This window comes from Centroberyx gerrardi, chromosome 6, assembly GCF_048128805.1.
Source record: "Centroberyx gerrardi isolate f3 chromosome 6, fCenGer3.hap1.cur.20231027, whole genome shotgun sequence".
Classification (NCBI taxonomy): domain Eukaryota; kingdom Metazoa; phylum Chordata; class Actinopteri; order Beryciformes; family Berycidae; genus Centroberyx; species Centroberyx gerrardi.
The window spans coordinates 25,364,923-25,387,377 of NC_136002.1; the positions used below are offsets into that span (position 1 = coordinate 25,364,923).

The window sequence follows — 22,455 nt, forward strand, 5'->3', positions numbered from 1 at the left end:
GTCGGAAAAATCTTGCCTTTTTCTGTTTTCTCTAATCACTGCGCGCAGTTAGGGGTCCGCGTAATTGCGCAGAGTGGAGTGTGCGCTCCTGACGCAGACGGCCGGTGTTGCTGTGTTTTACAACAGGGAGACACACACTCTCGCTTTATTATAAGGGAGGGGTTGAAACCAAGATGTCCAATCGCTGTCCGATGCGTCACCGCTTCCCAGTTTATCGAAAACAAATTCATCCCCGGGTGTTATATACAAGTAAAAAGTAAAGGTAGTAGTATATCGAGGAGCGGAAGTACACCTACGCATTTGGAGAGAGAAAAAAACAGCCTTTTGCCTGCTTCACATTGCCTTTCCTTGGACTCTATCTACTGCTTTTTGTAGTCTGCTATATTGAATCATATAGGATACAGTAGGTGGATTTGGAATTGCTAAAGGCTTGATGTCTTTTGAGAATAAAACATTTCACATAGCCTAATAATTACATTTTTTTTAGCCTTTTTTTCTTCCATTGGATTGGAGCGTCACGCCTATGAATTTCTTCCAAATTAGGCACAAATGACAAATTAGAGGAAAGTCTTTATGGACTTATGTATAGGGATAGCTCTACTTGTTACTCAAAATATATTAATATTGTAGGCTATATATTGGGTCAGGCTTATTTATGTGTTTTGATATTCAGTTATATGCAAGTTATAATCAAGTAAGCAAGTAATAAAATAATCCTGATGTGGCCTGGTGTAGAGGCCGCTATAGGTTAATAGTAAATGTTATGAATAGCATATTAAGTAAAGTACTAGATTTCTAGTAGCTACTTATTTCTAAAGGAGGAAAAGACAAGATGGTGCTATTTTAATTTTAAGATGGCGCTTCTATCTAACACGAAGTTAACATTAATTGCCGTGGCGCTGATGCCAGAGCAGTTTATGTCGTGAGCTTGTATGTTAACGTGAATACTGAGTAGGCCTATTTGTTACAGTACGCTGTATTACTGCGCGGGAACAGACTGTAATCCGCTGTGCACCAATTTCCCGTATTTTCCCCCACACTTAGCCTATTGTAATTCTAATTTATTGTAAGAATCTGAAAAAAACATTTAACAGTTGTGATTTTTACATATATTTAACATATATTCTTTCCTTTTATCAACTTTGAAATTTAGGTCGACATGAAAACTATATTTTTACTTGCATATATTGCAATGCTTTATTGTATTCATTTGCCAGATGAAAGAAGTGTGAATGTATTCACGTATTAATCTGTGCTTTTATCATCATAATTGCATCTTGCAAATGCTAGTAATAATGAAATGTATTACTTTTTATAATTATTGTTTTTCAAAAATACAAACAAGTGGCAGTGATAGGGCATAATCATTAAAATGAAGGGAATCACCATGCTTATCACACATACCTCCTATTAGCTAAATATAGCTAAATGATGATAAATATTTATTTCCTACAGCAACAATGATGATAATAATAACAGCAACAAGGATAAAAAAAAAAAAAATACATAGTTCAGATTTTCCAGAAAATTAAGGGAACAAAACTAAGAAACATTAATTGCTAACTGATTATTATGGCTGTCTTTTTCATATACAACCCTACAGTACATTAGTGGTCTTTTTTAGATTCAACTGTTGGTTTGATAGACAATGATTCACAATAAAGAGATCCTGCACCCATACCAAACCCTCTCTGGCTCTCATTATTGCACTGGCACTCCATCTCACAAGGTACAGTGCATGCTTTGAAGAGGACTTCAAAAAGATAATGTTGCATGGATCAGATAAGGAACACAAAGGCGTTTACACTCATCTCCGCTGTAGTCAGAACTGCATAAAACCAGACATTATGAGGGCAAACTGCAGCTCGTCAGCGCTGACTTTGAGGAGGCGCTACATGGATGTGGCTGAGCAGGAGGTGGCGGGTGGGGGGAGGACCCTGATAGATAGGTGACTCCCATTATCATCACAGCCTGTCAGGGCCACACTGCCAGTAGCTTCTTGGCAAGCCCAAGTGATAATTTCACACTGTTACCAGGCAGAAAGTACAGATATGGAATCAGATTGTGTGTACTTTTTTTCTTTAAACGCATGGTGTGTCATGATGTGGAGGTTCATTCTCAAATCAAACAACAAGGTTAGGTTGATATACTAGTTCACAAAAACCCATTTAGGCTCGATTAAATTTCACAACCAATGACTCAAATTCTTATGGGTACATTTTGGGGGAATCCACAGGATATTCTTGAAGGTTTTCATGTGGTGAGAGGTAGCTAAAAGCCTCTTCCCTCTCAGGCTTTGATACTCTTTTTTTCCCCCCTTGCCTTCTCCCACTGTCTGTGGCTCAGCAGGTACTTGCCTTTTATTGGAACCAGACGAGCCTCACTTTTCTGGCTATCTTGCTCCAAGTCAGATATCTCCAAATCCAGTTGCACCTCTTGAGTTTGTGCTCCAGCCTTTGGCCATCCGTATGCGTGATAGAAGGGGGGATTTTCATTGAGATTATCACCTCTTAATCTAAAGCATGTGGCTGCGCAGATTTTACAGTAACTCAACCTGCTCTCCAGCTCCAAGGCTCCAGCAGTTGTCAGGTCTGGCCTAAGACAATCCAATCGTCTTACCCGTATCTTTACCATTACAACATTGCAAGCTTTGTTGCCTCATTCGCCATCCCGCTAGGCCATTGGAGGCCCTCCAGTGTGATATATGAGGTGGCGATTCCAGCACAGGCCTATTTCTGACCCAGCAAAACGCATGCATGATTGTGTAAATCAATACAATGACTTCTACTTCCCCTAATTCTGCTCAAGCATGTGACCCTGTTTTGAAGGCCTCTTTGTTTCCAGGGCATGCCTCCACACTTATTCATTTTCTTCTCCACCATTTTTCTTTTTCCTTTCTTCTAGCAAGACTGATCCTCCTGTCAGCATGGCCGGGCAGAGGGTCAGTAGTTCTTGTCTGATGGCTGAAATGGGCCCATAATGACACCACTCATGCTTTGAGTGGCTTCAAATGATATTCCGCTGAATGTGGCCCATGCCATTAAATGTACGATGATTTATTTTATATTTTATCCGTAAGACTTAATAGACTATTTACACACATACATTTGTCATATTTACATATTTCACTAATACACACATGCGTGTTTGTGTTCTAAACATATTAATTTTACAGTATACAAATAAAATTGGTACTAAAATACGTAGCCTGCAGCCTATAATAAAAAAAATATTATGAAAATCTGGGTCCCCAGGGAAAGAAAAAGAAAAGCCCATGCCCTATAAAGATAAATGTTTATTTGCCCCATTTGACAAAAGAAACCCTCTGAGGCACTGGGTTTAAATCTGTAAGTGAAGATTTTACATATAACATTCATTGAGTCGTCTTTATTTATTTATTTATTTATTTTTGGTTTCAATTTCCTGTATTATCGCTAAAATAGGCAAAGCCATTATGTCAGTATAGCATGTAGCTTATTTTAAGCTGGATCAAGACCTTTATAACCAACAAAGTCTTTTAATTGGCATCATAATCATAGATAGCATTTTACTCTATTAATAATCCTATTACGCATGAACAAATATGGTCTTCCATGTGCTATTTCATTAAATTTCTGGGGTCATCTTAGTTTAAAAAAAAAAAAAAAAAAAAAAGAATCTCAAGCTAGATCCCAGCCAAAGGGAGTTTACTAGCTAGTCGCCAAGCCAATGTGCAGATTAGTCCAAGTGGAGTTAATGGCCTGACATATTTCTATATAAATCAGATTAAGAGCAGTGTCACTTCAGAGATGTGAGATCAGCACTAGGCTCTCAGACTGTGAGAAATAATATACTTTAATCTCATGGGATAGCCGCTCATTTTGACACATTTTCTACAATTTCATTTGTCCTAAAATGAAATTGTCATTGGGATTTTTAATAAACAGAACATTATTATTCCAAGCAATATGGTGTCTCTGCTGGAAGCCAGTTAATTTTTGGGCCCCGTGCCTCACACTGCGACCCCCTTTGGATTGTGTCCATTCATTTGTTTTATTCTCCACTGTGTATTAGCAGCCTCCTTCTGTGAGAAGTCAGGAAGCCGGACAACATAGCCAGAGGCTCTCGGAGACCCTCTAGTGATCAGGCAGACAGGCTCTGCTCGCTTTGAACCAGGCCCATGAGATACACACAGAAAATACCAAACTTAGCACCATGATGGATATTTTCTGAAAATGGAGGGGAGGAGAGAAGTGTAAATTATGAAAATTAATTGATTGTCTCAGCTTCATTTGGCCCCTCACCCCTCCCCTCTTCAATATGGTATGCTTGTCAGCCTTCGTGATAAATTACATGCATGTATTTGCATCAATTTAGCATTAATACAATTTCGGTTTATTTGCCAAAATAACGATCCAGAAAATGTGTGGTTTTGCTTCACAAAAGAAAATACAGGATTACATTGTGTTCAGTGCACTTTTTTCCCTGTATAGGTTATCCACTTGGCAGGGTGCAGTGAAAGTGCTGGTGCAGTGTTTTCCGCTCTTTTTATTAGCACACAGTTAAGCACCATATTTTGTTCTACATGACAATGCTAAACATTGTGTGTGCTGGAGACTGGAGCAGCATTGTGGCTGGTTTATTATTCCTTCATTCTGTTTATTCCTGTTGTTTTCTACAAATTGGTAAGGCTTAGATTGTTCTCAACGAATTGACCAGTTTATTTATAAACAGTGTGCTGGTGGGTTTTGTTTTTTTCAGGGAAAACTATCTGCTTGGTTTCCGTCTTGTCTGATGTGAAAGGCAACAATGCTGCAGCGGCAGTGTGATTAATCTTAATGTCTGGGAGATGTCTACCATCTAAGGGTGGGCGCTGTAATCATCTGCCCACTGACCCCATGATACTCATCCGCACAATCTTCACTGCCGCCCTTGTGTCCAATAAGTAATTTTAAATCTCAGATTAATTGAACAGCCATTTTCTCCCTAACGTCATGTGATCTGAGAGTAGGAGTGCATCGAAACACAAAACAAAGAGAATGAAAGAATTAGGGGAATATTCTAGGTTTGGTGCTGCGGTAATCAAATGCTGGTGGTGAGGCCTGTGATGAAATTAGGCAATGTTGCCTAAATAAGGGATGAAGGGTTCATAATTGCCAGTCCTAGAGATCTGAGGTGCCGGGTGCCAACTGTCAGAGCAGGGCTAATGATGACAAATGTCTCTCTATGCAGATTGCAGCAGCAGCACGGGTGTGCAGCTGAGAAAGAACAAGAAAAGAAAAATACAGACGGTCTAATAAGAGAGAGCTTGTGTGCACATATTCAACAAACCTCCCTAAATGATGGGTTGCCTTTTAAAAGCACTCAAGGTGGATATTGTTTAGAGCTACCATAATATTGAGGTGTGCTCTAAAGAATGATAATACCCATTTGTCTCTGTGAATCGGAAGAATCACGGAAGCTGTTGTTAAACTGATTCAGTGAACAGAAATAGAGCCTATAATTAACTTATGTTTTACTTGCTAAGTAAAGATACATGTCAGTAGGACTTTCAAGATGATTTCACAATGGATATTTGTCATGTTAGAAGTGCTCGTTCTATATTTAGCCAAACAATCCATCAACTCTGGAAGAGGGGACGTGAGCATGGATCAGCGTTGTCCTTGTGTTTAGTTTTCCTCATTAGCTTTTCTTTACTTGATGTTTTGGTCATTATTATGCAAGATAGTGAAGTGTAACCTGGCAAGTAAAATGGCATGTTACTGAGCTCATGCATGTAGCTTTAACACAGTGTTCTTGGTTAACAAAACCGAAGAAAAAAAATGTTTTAGTGTCTGAAAAGCGCGCTTGATTTTAACCACCTATGTAGCAGAAAGCCATAAATCTGATTTCACTTACTGTGACGTAAGGCTCACGCTAATAAAAGAGCAAACCCAGAGTGTTGCATGGCCAGATTTCCCCAATTTGTTGCATGAATGGCTTTTGAAAGGGGTCCCACTTTGTACAAAGGGAGTCTCCTCTTTGTTTGGTTTCGCCCCATCTGTGTCATCTGGTGGTCTGTGCAAAGAGGGTGGTGTCTCGGGGTGCTCCCCAGCGGCGTTGCCAGTTGTTTTATGGACTCGGTGGAGTGGTGCTGGGAGTTCATAAGTTGGCCGGCCCATTGTGTGCTGAGCCCAGCTGACACGTGTGAATTGACTCCAGCATATTGACAGATCATTTCCATTAATGAATCGGAGGAGTCTGCCTTGTTTCACTCTGTGATTTATGCCCTTGCTTCATCATCCTCTGAGCTCAGGGTTAACTGACTCCCACCCACAAAATGCTGCGTGAGAGGACCGAGCTTTGTTTGGCAGTTTTTTTTTTATGCAATGCTGGGTTTGTATGTTTGTATGTTTCTGAAGTTGTTGTATTTTATTGACCTCCTCACCTAAGCTTTTTATATTTGATATTTAGGTCTAATATGATCGCAGCGCTCTAAGTCCTTTGATAAATGTATGAATCGTTGTCGTCTAGAAATGATTTGACAATACACTGCTGCACATTAAAAACACTGTAAAACTGTTTATTTGGAATGGAGTGGATGATCTACAGCAGTGCATTAACAAACCATTTCTCGACAACAATGTTTCATGCATTTATCGAGGGGCTGTTTTCTACTGGGGATGGGTGGGTTCCGTTCCTTGATTTGATATTGAGCTGCTCTTGTTTGTAACCGCTGGTGTCTCATCAGGCGGCCCTGATCCACCATGGCGACCATCCAGCTTGTTCAAAGCAACAGCCACACACTGCTGATAGCACTGGCCCCGGCCTGGCCCGTCACCCCCACTGCTGCTGCCACATGGAAGGCACATTTGCACGCCACCATTTTATGCTGCTGTCACCCTCCCTTCAAGAGCGAGGGAAAGAGGGGAGGTGAAAAGGAATGGAGGGAAAGAGGGAGGCTCACCCTGAGCGGATGCTAGACAAAGATGGCAGCAGAGACATTTTGTCTACTTTGATTAGTTCTGGTGGTGGTGAGCTGTGCTGAATATTAGCCTGTTACTGGCAAAGCCACACATTGTGGAGCACAGACGGAGAGCATGTCACAATCAAATCTACCCCACCTCATTTCCATCTTCCTCACTGAAAAAGTGGGACATATGGGGCAGGATGCCAATTGCTTATTTTATACGGTAATTAACATCACTCAAACCGTGTTATGTGGTGGGTGTGTCACAGCCATGACAAAGTTTATCTCACAAATTTACATATATTTTCCAATAAGGTAAGATATTTTAAGATCCTCGCAGACTACATGGGCTTATGTGCTATATGTCATTAAAAAATGAAGAATATTAACTTTGCTATGCTTCACTCATGTGTAAAAGTTATGTTGTGACAGTGTCACATTCAACTCACCTCAGAGCCATCATAAATCAGCACTGTCTGTCATTTCCTTGAGTATCTACTATCTGGTATCTGTCAGCTTAAATTGGGACCCTACCTAAACCCGTCCTCACACATCACACTGTATGTATCTGAGTGTCCGTGTGCTAGTGCAAGTGAGTGAGGGAGCGTGCATGTGTCCATGGACACTGCTGTGTGTGATGTGTTTACATGTATCTATAATGCCACTTGATTGTTATGTTGTTGCTTCTCTCTTGCAAGTTCAGTGTTGCTTGTGATCAGCATGGTATATCCACCCACACCAAGACTCCTTTGGAGTATTGCCAAAACACCAAAGCCTCATCTGGTTTCCCATTCTCCAGCACTTGCCTACCAACCCACATTATAATTCCTTTGTTTACCTAAATAACAACATTCACACAATGAGCCATGATTGGCGCAGTCCCTGTGTGTGTGGAGATGTATCTGAATGTTGTTTCCTCCTGCTGGGCTTTCGTCTGTTGGACTCATTAGAGTAGTCATCTCACTGGGTTTTATTAGAAAGGCTCAGGAGATGGGCTCCCCATGAAAGAGTCATGATGGACGAGGAAGTGCTGATGTGCAGGTTCCTGCCTCCAGGCTTTCACCTGCTCAGGAACAGCCCCGAGGCTAAAAGAACCGTCCCGAAGGCCGCTCAGTCCAGCCAATGAAAGATTGAACAGCTTAAGCCTGACTTTTTTAGTATTGCTTCCCTGGAATTGAGAATCTGAAACTGGTGGTCACTGAAACAAAAGGAAAAGTAAAGAAACTAGTAAGTGAAATTCCTCTTAGTTGAAGAGAATCTAGAAAAAAAACCCAAAAAACAAAAAAAAAAAAGCAGGCAAACCAAAAAGGTGGATGGAAGCGGCAAAAAGAATGATAAAGTTATGCCGTTCTACCTTGTTAAATTTCAAACGATTTTATTAGAGTGTCAATTCTCTGGTCTTGGCAGGGCTTGGGAGGTGTCTGAGCAGGGAGAGCTGCAGCAGGGTGAGAGCATGTCGGCTGTTGACACCATCTAACGAAGGGGGGATTAGGAGTTTACAGAGGCAGTAATATGATAGGTCAAAAAGAGGAGGCACTCCTCCACAGCACTTGGCTCTGTAATGAATGATTGACTGGAAAAGGAGAAGCTGCCACTCGCTGGCTGAGTGCTCATCTTGACGCCTGCCGCACCGCTCCACGGCTCCCCTTGATCACGTTTCGCTGCTCCCCTCTCATCTAAGGCACCAGTCTGCAGGGAAAAGCTGCTTTTCCCTCTTATTTTTCTCCCTAATTTACACATTTAAGACATTTTTGTTTGCTTATTTGCAATTCCTTTTTTTGTCAGTGAGCCTCTCTCTATCAGTTCCTCTCCCAGCCCCGCTCCCACACACACACACACACACACACACACACACACACACACACACGCACACACACTCCCTCACTCTCAGCCTTCCCTTTCTCTTCTGTTTGCCTTGAGGCAATGAACTAATTTCAGGTTCCATAATTGCAGTGTGTTGTACACCTGTCTGCTATTAATTCTCCCCTGTCTCTCATTCTCTCTCTTAATGAGATATTATTGTAATTATTGTCATTATGCCATTTTCCGTAATGAACTTGATTGATGTTGTTGTTATGGCAGTATTTATTGTCTATAATTAGTGCAAATATGTTGAAGTTGTGCAGGCACTGATACTCTAAGACTGTGCTATGAGTGAACTGGGTCCCTCTTTCACTGATCAGCTGACCCCACAGAGTTCCCGCTTAGTGTGGAGTTTGTCTTGGATATGGAGAGGAGAGCTGAGCAGCCTGGTCACCGCTGAATAGGACCCTGCTTGTAGCCATTTTAAGACCATTACAACAGCGAAAGGCTGCACAATGGCCCGCACTGGGCTTTGTTTCAGCCTGTCACTTGCACCCTGTGAAAATCAAATAGCCCTTTGCCTTAAAAGAAAAGGTGAAAAAGGTTTTGCCCATACTCCCATTTTTGGAAAATCTAGTTGTGTTTTGAAAAGGGAAAAAAAAAGTTTTCAGTCACTTGATTTTGAATGTTATTGTTGAAGAGGCAAACTACTGGAAGGAATGCCAAAGAAAATCTCAGCTGAATGAACTATGTTGAATTTTTCTTCTTAGCGGCTCTCAATCCAATTAGGAGTTTAATAAGGGTCATACATAGGGGCTTCACGCTGCAGGTTGGTTCTTTTCGGTGCTTTGGGGGAGAGGATGGGGCTGCAGTTGGATAGGGCCTGACTGAAGGCTGGTCTCTTTAATGTGTAGCGAGGGGGCTTGTGCCCTGGTGAGTCATTGAAACTGTCTGGGGAGCACAGATGATCTTTTCCGTTATTGTGAAGGCGAGGTCGGCAGATAATCTGACGTTGTGGTTGGGTTGGTTTCTCAGGTGGTACCAATTACCTGATCCCTGACACTCCTCACCTGCTCCCCTGCTGCCGCCTCATTTTCCTTCAATTTTACCAAGCATTTCTTTCTTTATGACTCGTATTGAACATGTCAGATTTTAATTTTACATGTTCTCACTGATTGTACGGTTTATTCACGTCAAGACTGTTCAATCTCACCGTTGTTGTTAATTCATTTTCATCACTCATACATTTCCAGTTGTATTTATACCCAGAAAAGTTAACCCCTTCTTGAAGACTGGAATGTGAGTGTCAATGCAGAAAGGCTATATGGTTGTGGTCCTTTAAAGGGCCCATATTTGATCTTTAATCTCTCCCTATGAGAGGGAAAGTGGGTAGGAGGGCCCTGGAAGTGGACATGGCCAGCCTTTGTGGGCTGGTTCACATGCTGGGGAGCTTTGAGTGTCTGACAGCCGTTTAACTCCACACGACCTGGTTCTCAAGTGCCATCGTTTGGGCCCTCTTGAATCCTGTTAGGAGCTATAATTACAATTCATGCACTCCCTGCGCTCCTTTGAACAGGCATTGAGAGAGCAAAGAGGGGTGCAGAGAGCCTTAGAGAGCCCCAGCTATACTGGCCCTTCATCAGTGTGGAAACACTCTCACAGGCTTTCAATAAACCGCTTGAATACTGCGGCCTCCATCGTCACACTGAGCCACAACCAGTAGCCTTCAACATAGTTATTTTAACTTAATACGGGTTCACTAGATGCACAAAATGTTGATTAATTGCATTACACAACACTATGTATGTAAAATAGTGTAGCTATATGAGTGAATGTGTTTTTATTTACAGATGGTGATCATGGGTTTCTTTTAGTGCAACAATATATGTTTTACATCGCACATTTTTATAAAATTAGCGTTCCATTAAGTATGCAAACAACTTTTCTTTGTGAAGTGAGTGAATTGAAGCACATTCAATTGCTTTCAAAGGGAAAGAGAAGAAAGGGTGAGCATAATGCCTAATAGGTGCTTTAGTAATTTCTGAGTTTTCATAGCTTAATCCGTTCTGAAAAGCTCAGGAGAAGAAAGGCTGCAAATGGCCCTCAGTATTAATTTGATGTGACTTCTGTACAATAAGGGCTGTGGATCCCAGAAGCCCATTTTCAAGCTTACCTTCTTTCATCATCCACAGCCCTTGGAACTTTTGCCTAAATGTTTCATGAAACCAAGGCTGTAAGCCTCTTTGGTATTCTGTCTTTATAACGCCTGGTTTAAGACTATTATTACACCGTGTTCAAGGCAGAGGAGCACATACAAATAGTGGAGCTGCTTCTCCATTGTGTGAAACTCAAATTGATTTGGGACAATTGGGAGGGCAGTTGTATTAAAACACACATTTTCTATGGCTCATTTCCCCCCTTTCCCAATGTGAAAGAATTCATTTTGCATTTTTGCAAATGCAAATGGAGGTAGGTTTTCCCTCCTTCTATTTATAAATAGCTATTCTTTTGGGGCTTTCTGAGTATATCTATTAATTGTTAAAGCAGCTCAAATAAAGCTTCTTTTAATATTCGTATTAAACACACAGATTTCAACACATCATTTCCTCAGAAAAACATTTGTGTGACCAAACCACTTTTCACATGATGAAAATAGTATCATTTTCATTACTCAGATTTCATCCTTAATATTTTACTAAGATAAAAGTGGCATTAAAATGAAATTTTGCACTCTTGTTGTCAGCATGCAGAGAAGCCCTCCCTCTGTGCAAGAAATCATTTTGTGAACTCCGGGACTTCTGTGAGATTCATAGAAGTCCTTATTTTGTTTTTCCAACCCCTGCAGAGAGATAAAGAAGTCAAGGGATTTGGTTTGTTATCAAAGAATCCCATGATGATGTGCCTCGGGAAAGTGTGTAGAGATACAGCTTGCCTCTTTTCTGCTTTCTTTCTTTGTGACACATTCGGCCGCTGTAAAAATACAGACGGCGATATAGATACATGTTAATTCTTTCATAATTTTTGGAAACAAAGAGTCTAATTTCTTTCTTGTATATCTTTTGTTTACACAGAGTAAGGGGGGAACTAGCAAGGGCCACATTGGGTGGGTCAGTGACCCTGGAGAAAACAGCTTGCATTAATATGGTCTAATCCAATGTAATTAGTCAAATTACAGCACGCCAAGCGGCTTGTCAGGGGCTGTCGGCTTTGGCAGGCACACAAGATGGCCTGGAGTCCCACTGGACAGCAGAGGCACCCCAAAGGCTGAGCTGAGCTGCCCTAGTACACTTTCTTTTACTCCATTCTGTCCATTCTCCATTCCTCCTCCATCTTTCTTTCCTGACAAAAATGGAAGCAGGGCTCTTTCAGCCCCGCTCCCACATTTTCACCTTTTTCTGAGTTGTCTCCCATAGCCCCGGGCTGTGAGCCTGGCTCCCCGCCTGCCTGCTAAGGTGGATCAAAATGATATGCGGATTCTTAGCACGAGCTACAGAAAGTCAGAGTAATTATATCAGTGCTGCACTCCTCCTACGTGATTTTATGAGAGAGAGTCAGATGTACGCTGACTAGCGCTGCTGAGAACCACAGACAGGTAAGACATTTCCTCATGCCGCAGGATTAGCATTGGTAAAAAGATTTAAACTATATAATTACATGAGGATAAAGTACAAATTATCTAGTGCACTCAACAGCCAGATTATCATCCTCTGCAAGCCCCGTTCAGCCCCAAGGGGTGAGCCTGGATGACAAAAGGCCCTCATTAGCATAAATTTACAAGCACTCGTGTTCAGAGAAGCCGATAAGAACCTGTTCCACCTTTGCTTTGGCCCTGAATGGCTTGTTGTGCTTTTGGCAATGACAGATAAGTCAGGGTAATTCCACTTTATGCCTGAAAAAATGATGCTCCAGATTCTGGCTGCATCCCGAAGGTGTCACCCACGATAATCCTCAAAGAGCGTCCGGCGGAAAGGGGGCTGTGTGTTTTCCAGATGATATACTGCGAATGACAGAAAGAATTATACGAAGGGAGACAAATCTGTAACATATTATTAAGCAATTCCCAGTGAATAACAGGGATAAAAGGATAATGGATGAGGGTGTCGTTATTACCTTGGTGCAGAGGGAAGCGCCAAAGCAAAGGTAGAGAGACAAGATTAATTGAGGACGAGTGAGGCGCTCATTGCTCATCAGGCCCTCTCCCCTAACCACTTGCTCTTTCTCTCCCTCTCCTCCTCTGTCTCTCCGCCTCTCCATCCTTGTCTCTTTCTTTCTCTTCTTCTCTGTCTTGCTCTGAGCCCCTATCCCTCCCACACACCACCAAAAGAGAGGAAAAAAAAAAAAAAAAAAGCGGGATTTAAAGCGATCAGCTTGGCACTCTCAGTGGCAGCCAGAGGAAGCTGGTACCCAGGCCAGGAAGATTTCAGTCATCTTAAGGCTGACAAGTCCCTGAAAAAGTCCCATTAGTGAAGGCTTGCTGAAAGGACCCCATACCAAATGACTGCATCCCTTCTCTCAAGCTCCTTAGTGAAGGCATTCTCAAGCTATTTATCTGGCTGATGTGCTCACTAAGTGTGTGTGTGTGTGTGTGTGGGTGGGTGCTTGCACATGTTCCTATGTCCATTGTGTCCATTTCATGTGTTTACTTGGTACCAAACCACAGTAGGCCTAACAAACCTTCCACTTATCCATTCTAATGCATTTATACTATAACTGGTAAAAAAAGAAGTTATTACAGATTATTGCATATTATGTCAGGCAGGAGTGCTCAAACAGCTTGCCCTGGGTGACACTTTTGGAAATTGGCAATACCTTGAATCCTTTGATAGATTACAACTTTATGATGTTCACTGTTGTTGCTTATCTTTGCCAGATATGCTGGCTTAGAGTGAAGAGGGGAAAGAAAACTAAAATGTTCTTGTGATCAGCAGTTATCCTGCTACACTATATAAATGTGTGTTAAATTCTGAATTTTGTTTGTGTGTACATGAGTGTATGTGTACAAAACAAATTGAATTTAAAAAAAAAAAGAAGAAATGTGCTTTTAGAAATTCACTTATTTTCTACCATTTTATTGAACAGTTTATAATATTTTAACATGTAGACCATTGGATAACATTATTAAATAGGGTCTCTTTCCTACTGTACTTTTTGTGTAGTATACATTGTAGATATAAATGAGCTACCCAGAAAATGCATTTTATTCTGTATTGTTTCCAATAACCACTCTAACCCTTTTACAGGCCACAAGTGGCCAAATTTTGCAGATCATTGCTGGAGGGCATCAGAAATGTAAAGAACTATGTTGATTTACATTTTACATTGTATTTATTGAGCGTTTATGCTTTAACATACACAGATACAGTTTGGTTAAAGGGCCCTGACTCTTTACGCAGAAATTACAAGCCAGGAAGAGAACTCCTCCCACCTATCCCAGCATGGCAGTGTTTAAGACAGCGCTGCAGGGCCTGCTAATGTGCGTGAAATGCCGCCCATGACATAAATGTTATTGACAAACTTGGCTGGACATTTGGGGCAGTGATCTGCCAGCGTGTTTAATGCATATTCATCTCCTTTATCCCACTGGTCTTGCCAGAGCACCCGAGCTGTGTCATCTTGCCACACTCCAGCTCCCACCCAAATGTATAGTGACACTGATTATGCAAATCTGTATCTTGTTTTCCCCCCAATACCTGCATTAGGAGCCTGCTACTTTATTGAAGTTGAGATATGGGTCTGCGAGAGAGGAACCGAGTGGGATGCCGCTTTCCTATAATCTGGGGGAATCTTTCACATTTTCGTATATTTCTACACTTCATAACAGTTGTCATATGAGGGAGGATCAGATGAAAAACATGCTTTGATGCTCAGGCATACTTTATTATAAATCTTGGCGGGACCTAAAAAGGATTACAGCTAAAAGTAAAAAGTATGGATTTGGACATGTCGTGGTCATAGGACTAAGATTTCTGTCTGCCCAGCTTAAAGTTAAATATGCCAACATTCATTTAATTTTACAGTGTGTGGAACATTTGACTCATTTTAAGAAGGTGCAATGTGTTTATTCTGGGTTATTTTTGTTTATATGAGGTTTATTTTGTATTATTGGTGATACACTTCTGTGATCTGATTTGGCCTCTTGTGTTGTGTGTTGTGTACAGTTATGTTCACACTCAAATAGAATATAACTTAAGTATTTCTATTCTCTGTGACCCACTGCACCATGTTGTGTATGGTTGATGATACTCTCCTGCATGGCTGATAGCTGCTCACCCTGTTACCAGGCTTTATGCTTTTCAATGCCTTCACCTCCACCTCCTTCACAGATTTGGTCCACATTGCCTGGGGTCAGCCATTGAATACAGTATTCGCAGTGTGTGCTGATCCTCCAAATTGCCATGTGTGAAATCCATCCCGCTCGCTCCTGGGGGAGTAGTCATATCACTCAAAATGAAACTGCCTCTCGTATCCTCCCCTTATTCTTCCCCTTCACTGTTCTCTCTGGCCGCCTGGGACCATGCAGTTGTGAGGCTTTATAGTGGAAGCCTATTAGACAAATCTGAGAAGAATGCAGCGGAGGTGCTATGATACCAGGTTGTCAATGTGCTGCACACTCCCATATAAATATATCAGTCATGCTGGCTTGGGGTCCCACTGAATCATATTATTTCCCTATTTGAGTATAAATGCAATAGGGGGGGATTGCATTGTTCCATGTGGGAGGAAATTGCATCAGGTTTTAGAGGAACTGCTTCGTTAGATTTATTAATAACGTCTGTCATAGTGCCTAGGCCAATATGGGGTTAAAGCTATTCGGAAGTCAGATATGATTAGAATCTATTTCCATGCATGAAATGGCTTCCTTTCGCTTTTAAGTATGATGTGTTCCATTTGAGCATGTGCGCGTTATTATATATGAGTTTCAGCCTAAACACCGGTGTCACCTGTGCCTCCCCTCATCTCATCTGTCACAATATTTTCCATCTGTGATGTTCCACAGGCAGAATGCAGCCTGCCCTCTGTCAAATCAGGGAAAGAAGAGAAGGGGAAGAAAGGAAAGAGAGGAGAGAAACGTTAAATTGCATTACGGCTATTATGTGGCAGAGGTATACCTCCCTGCAGCTGGCGGAGCAGCGCATGCGCCTGTGGATCCTAATGAGCCTGCGTGGAGGGACCTGTGTGGAAACAAAAGGCTGCGCTTGTCGGCCATACCAGACCCCTCCACCCGCCCCCTCACCGCTCCCCCAGCCCGGAGCGTGACAGACCAAGAGCAGAGCGCCGGTCCCTTCCTGGTGGCGTGATTAGATTGGGGCCGAAGTCTCCAGCTGGCAGGCCTGTCTGTGACTGGAGGCGGCCGTCCCCAGCGCTTGTCACTGGCTGACACCTCTGACAGGCAGGGGACAGCTTCAGCAGACAGGTTCATTAAATGGCATTTTTTACAGCTGGGCCTCCAAAAATGAGGGCTGGGCTTTGTCAAAGCTCCAAGTCTACAGGGGCCCCTGCTTGTTGGTTTAGACCAAAGCTTTGTTGTTATGACAAATTTTTTGATCTGGGCTGTTTGAAATCAGCTCTTTTTTTCTCCTCTTTAGCCTCTCTTTTGTTGACAGCTAGCCCTTTGGCCTGTACTTTGTCACAGCAGCATAGATGCTAACTTTTGCTGGGTAACAAGAAGCAACCAAAGCTAAAGTATTATCGTATTGACAATCATACTGTAGCTACCATATTGCAGCTATTATGATATGTTTCTAAATCTTGGGAACCTACATTGGCCTATCTTGTCACACAAGCCTGTGTAAACTGCAGTTTTGTAGTGCTTACTTATATTATAGTTAGAGTTACATACTATTATAATATATTTATAATACATATTATAACAAACAGAAAATTCAGGGGTCCAATTTATGGCTCTGCTAAAATAAATAATAAAATACATGAGACAAACAATGGGATGTATGCCCCTGTACTGGTAATGACACAAACCATTCAGAGAGGTATGCAATTAACTCAATATATATTCTCATATCAGTATTCCTCTACCGCTACAGCCATCTAAGCTCACTTGTACCTTGATGAAGTAAGCTGTTGTAGCTCTCCCATGATGCCAATCTATACTTTCAGCATGGCACTCAGAAGACTACTTCACAAACATCTGGCGGCAGAGGAGGAGGGGGGATAAAAGCTGCCCTGCCTCCAAGTGTGCTGCCGCTGGCCCTCAGCAGCACGCTCACATCCCTCCATCTCACCTCCCTTCCTTCCTATGTCCCCTCCAGTCAGCACACCACACCGCCTCCTCTGGGTCGTGCTGTCTCTATGACAACTGTTTGAGTTGGGGGGTTGCAGAGGTGTCAAGCAGGGGCATTACTGGGAGGAGAGCACCAGAGATGCTGCACTGCACATCCAGCATCTCCACCTAATCCAATTTTAATTGAGCTCCAGAGACTTTGATGTGGCACGGAGGTCGGGCATGAGCTATTCCAGGGAGAAATTAAGGCGGCCCGGCTCGCGCTGCACTCTTCCAGCCTGTCACTATTTTAAATGAGCATTAGCATCGGACCTAACCCAGCTGAACATCTCACTCTGCTTGCCTCCCTCCCTGCCTATTCCACTTCAATCACCCCCCCCTCTCCACCCCCACCACAACACACATACACACACTACTGTACTGTAGGGCCTCACCCCCCTTACTGCCCTGTTATATCTTTATTCACACACACACACACACACTCTGAAGTGTGAGAATGTATGTGATTATAACCTGGGGAGTTGATGAGGTTGCCCCCTGGCTCAGACTGTTGGACAAAATTGTTAGGTTGGAGAGAAGTGAGATGGAAGGAGGGGGAAAAGGTGTGTGAGGGGATCATTCTCACCTGTCAGAGATACCGTCTTGATTTCTGTGTGTGGACCTGCAGTCCCAGAGGTGTTGCATAACGATCCTTCCTCTGCTCTCTCCTCTCCTTGGCATGATAGTTTTTATTGATTATTTATGTGTCGCTGACCCAGGGGAGAGTTTTTTTGTCCACTTGCCTTTGCTCTGGCAAGTGTTACAGACCAACAGAAAAAGTGTGAAACACACAAAGAGAATCTGTAGAGAGCTTTTTAACACATAGGACATAAGTTTAATGTTTGGAAACGATGGGAACAAAGTTGCCTTGCCTACATACCTCACAGTGGTATGATGCAGTGCATCACAAATGCTTTGTTACAAGTGAAAAGTACATTAGCTAGCATATAATGTGATGGTGCTTTAAGTAAACTAGTGACCGGCCAGTTTGAATCCCAGCTGGGAAATTCTGGCTGGGAAAAGTGAACAAGATACACTATTCTCCTGCTCAGCAATGTTGAGGTGCCTTTGAGCAAGACATTTACACTGAGCTGCTCAGTGGCCAACAGTAAAGGATTTTTAGAAGAAGAGGGTGCTGCTGAAAACGAGTGTTTGTCCTCAGCAAGTATTCCTTGGGTAAATAAAGGTCTAAAACATGTAAAAGCTTCCTGCTTTTTCATTAGAAAAGTAATAAATAAATTATCAACACTGGTGTGTTTTTGGTGAAATTTTACTCAGGCCAGATTTCACTGTCCAGTATTCTGATATACAGTAGTGTGGAAAAGTTGGCTCATTGATTGTTTTGATGTCCATATAAGAGCAAAGTCTTCGCTCAGTTTAACAGCCTAATCTTAAGACACAGGTCATCTAAACATCTTAATTAAATGACGTCACTTTGATTTAAGTCATAATCTGTGTACTTAAATTGCAGTCATGATATAGAACTGCAGTAATACTGCAATACCACTGGCATTATTGAAGGGATGTTCGAGCACGTATACTGCATAATCTGAGAAAGCCTGTTCATTGAATTTTCATATTCAGTTGAATTGTGACACTCGTCCAGCATGTCTTTAACTTGTTGAGTTGGTAATGTTTTCTTTCTTTGTTCATATGCAACCTTAACATTAAACAGTTTGGACAGGAGAGGAATGAGTGGCGTTACTGGTAGTCTATGAGGGAGGAGGGTGATTGTCGTCAGTCATTCATTGCAGTATGCAAGATTACATCAAAACAGGAACTTTGACAGAAAACTATTTTGCCACGACACATAGAAATGGCCTTATTGAATTATTCTCTAAACCAGCAATCAATTCCAAAACTTTTCACTGCTAATTTGTTAAACTAATCTTTACACTGAGTTCAATGCAAATAATAGCCTTGCAATCAGTATTATCTTTCACACACCATATCAAAACACCGGGAAGCAAAATCTGTCCGAAATTAGATTTGATCCATAGGGATTCACTTACTTTTTCAGAGGGGGTACAACGTTTTTTTATTGTTCATTTTGTGCTTAGTGTCATTTGTCAGGTTGCACAATGCTTTATCAAGAGCTATATTTAAATATTTCATCAAGTATCTAACATATATCAGCTGTAACCCAACATGATCTGTTTGATTTTATAGATATATAATACCCAGAGGACATTTTCTCTTCTGTTTCTGCTCTTCTAGGTGTTGGCGTACACCGAGGGTCTGCATGGGAAGTGGATGTTCAGTGAGATCCGGGCGGTCTTCTCCAGACGCTACCTCCTGCAGAACACAGCCATGGAGGTCTTCATGGCCAACAGAAGTAAGAGGAAGTGCCAATTACACACATTTGAATCCATGGTTCCTCATTTTTCTCCCCATCACTTACTGTACTGTTGTCTCCTCTGTTCACAGCATCCGTCATGTTCAACTTCCCTGACCAGGCCACAGTGAAGAAAGTGGTGTACAGTCTTCCTCGGGTGGGAGTCGGCACCAGCTATGGCCTCCCACAAGCCAGGTGGGTCACAGATGCAAAAAACAATAAATCACTCAGTATAATGCTGAGACTGGTGTGTTTCCCCTTATTGCCCGGATAAAAGAATTTACAGAAGACGGTAAATATTTGTTGGGTTTAATGCCTTCAGTGGCCACATCACCTCCTCTGTGTTTATCTGATGGAGGAGCCTGTGTAGTTTGGCCTGCAGCAGAGGCATTTGAAGTCCCATTGCTCCAGTCATTGAAGTGAATGTGCATTGACCCTGACTGAACTGACCTAATTCTCTGACAGAAGACTCTATACAGCAGTGCTGCAGCTAGGCCACTGACCACAGAGAAAACCGCACAGTCCCTTCAGACTCTGATACTGCTAACAGGCCTATTACACTCTGGAGCGAAACAAGCACGTTTCCTCAAGTCTTATGCTAATTGAGTGGATATAAAGCAGACATTCCTACATGAATGCAATATAAATTAATGTGTACTTGATTTGCACCAAGCTTTGGATGATATAGCTCAATCTATGGGCATCAAAATTGCCCAACATTGAATATCATTGCCTTGTATGCACCGTTTGTTCTCTTGTCTGTAGCTTGACATTTTGTATGAAATCTATCAGTATAGATTCTTTCCAAAAAGACACAAATGCTGGTTATTAGCTACCAAATGTCATCGTTCATCTACCAGTTTAATGTGATGTAGCCAATCCTTTGAATTTAAGTTTCCCAGCATATCTACATGTGCTCTTTGGCTTTTCTAATTGTGGCTCTTAAACTGTGGAACGCTCTCCCATTGGACTTAAGATCTGCAGACTCTGTTGACACTTTCAAAAATCAGCTAAAGACTCATCTGTTCAGACTGGCCTTTGTTTAGCCTCTGTGTCTGTAATTCTGTGTGTTTTTATGTCTTATTGCTTCTATGTCTTATTATTTTTTACTGTTTTCTGGTCTTATTTTTACTATTTTACTCTTGTGAAGCACTTTGTGACTTTGCACTGTGAAAGGTGCTTTACTTACTTATTTTTAATTCTTCCAGCATGTATGTTTGAAAATATCAGTAACTAACACCAACCTCCTGTTTTCTGTCTTGTGGTTAACGGTTTAAATGTATTTTCCAGGCGCATCTCCCTAGCCACCCCTCGGCAGCTTTTCAAATCCTCCAACATGACCCAGCGCTGGCAGAGGAGAGAGATCTCCAACTTTGAGTACCTCATGTTCCTCAACACCATCGCAGGTACGGCTTCCTCTTTCACTCACATGCAGCTTTACATCGCTTCGACTCCCAACCGCAACTCTCCTGCTTTTAATTTGGAAGTAGTTGAAGTTATGGAAATAGGGCATTCATTGAATTTCCGTACCTCTTCACACCCATCAGTTACGCAGATAGATTGTGAATTGTTTGCTTCCTCGTCCGGGCAAAACTTACAACTAGTGAAAGTGTTACATTTAAATGCATAATCAATGTGTATCTTTTCACCATTATAATCTTATGGGTTTAAGTTTAGCTATCATGATCAATAAACATTTTGTGTCAGCGGCACTAGAAACATATAAGCACCCACAGGTACGTCGTATTTGTTTAAGAATCCATGGTATCCTTAAGCGGTGCTCGGCGCAGTACACTTCACCGTTCGTGTGAGTCTGCCGTTTGAAGCGGGGAGCAGGCACAGCAGATTTTGCCAGATAATTAGTGCCTGGCTTTGTGAGAGCGTACACGTGTGTGTCTGTGGAGTTGAGAGGTTCCATTGTCGACTCTCTGATCTGAACTGCAACTAACAGGGAAGGCGAGAGCGACTGCGCGCTACTCTGCTCTGAGAGGTGTCATCCTCTCTCTCGCTGCATATTCATGCATATTTATATTTAGCTCGTGCTCGAGTTCGATACATTATTGTCAGCTAATTAGATGTAAGGCAGACAGAAAAACATGCCCAAAATTCATTAAAAATCCCTGGTAATGACCTGGGCTGACAGGGATGTCAGAATAGTGTGGGGCGGCAGACAGGCGGGGGGTGAAGTGCTGGGGAGAGGTGTGAACGGGAAGTGGTCTTCTAATTAAACACTATTCCACTGTTATTAACATCCTGCCACCCCAACTCAGGCCTTAGCGCTAGTAGGTCTAGCTGCACCACCAACCCCCCATCTCATCCTCCACGCTCAACCCGCTGCTTCCTCTTGGCTGTGTGGCATTAACCTGTATAATTATACTCTCTAGCTTCCTCAAGACCCCGGCTACTCTGTAGAAACCTCCTCATATAACCTGTCAGAGGTTATCACCGGCTCAGCTACATTTATACACTCTAATGCCAACGTGCTTCACTCCGGGAGCGAAAAGAGACACAGGTGCTAGATTGGGTGAAGTTAATAATATCTTGTAAGTAATGATGAAAAACACATTCTGGTACACTAGAGAGCAGTTTTGAAAGATGTCTGTTGGATAATGTTGATTCATAGCCTTGGATTTGTGAGCTATTTAGTTAGAGTTAGAGTTTACTGAGAATGAGTGCTGCCTCCTCTTGACACTGGTTTGAATGGAAATCATACAAACACATTAAATACTTAAAGCAAGTGTCTGGCCATTAAATGAGCGCCTGTGAGTTGAGTGAGGATTATTTTTCCCTTAACACACATATCATAGTGGAAACTGAATTAGCATTTTCAAACATCTGACATTCATGATCTCTGCTGTGAAAACTTAAAAGTGCATTATAATATATGTTCAGTTTTTGTTTTTTTTCTTCAGTTTTTCTTTTCTTCCCTTGTGATAGCCAACCTAATGCCGCGTTCATGTAACTCGTTGGAACGCCCACATCCAAAATCACTTTTATTCATTAATTTAAAATCAACCATAAACAAAAGTGCAGCAGATATTACTCACTTTTTTGTAAGTACACTTGATTTTATTGCTGTGAAAATAAACAATAATTACTGCTGTTTTCTGC

At 42.0% G+C, this 22,455-nt stretch overlaps 1 protein-coding gene across 8 annotated transcripts in view; it reads left to right on the top strand.

Moving 5' to 3' along the window:
* The window catches only part of nbeab (neurobeachin b), a 209,622-nt gene that overhangs the window by 151,617 nt on the left and 35,550 nt on the right, over nt 1-22,455 (top strand). For all 8 annotated transcript variants that reach the window (XM_078284010.1, XM_078284013.1, XM_078284011.1 and 5 more), the window contains 3 exons: nt 19,227-19,344; nt 19,437-19,539; nt 20,635-20,750. In XM_078284010.1, coding sequence (XP_078140136.1) covers nt 19,227-19,344; nt 19,437-19,539; nt 20,635-20,750 — 337 coding nt within the window. The remainder of the gene's footprint in view (nt 1-19,226; nt 19,345-19,436; nt 19,540-20,634; nt 20,751-22,455) is intronic.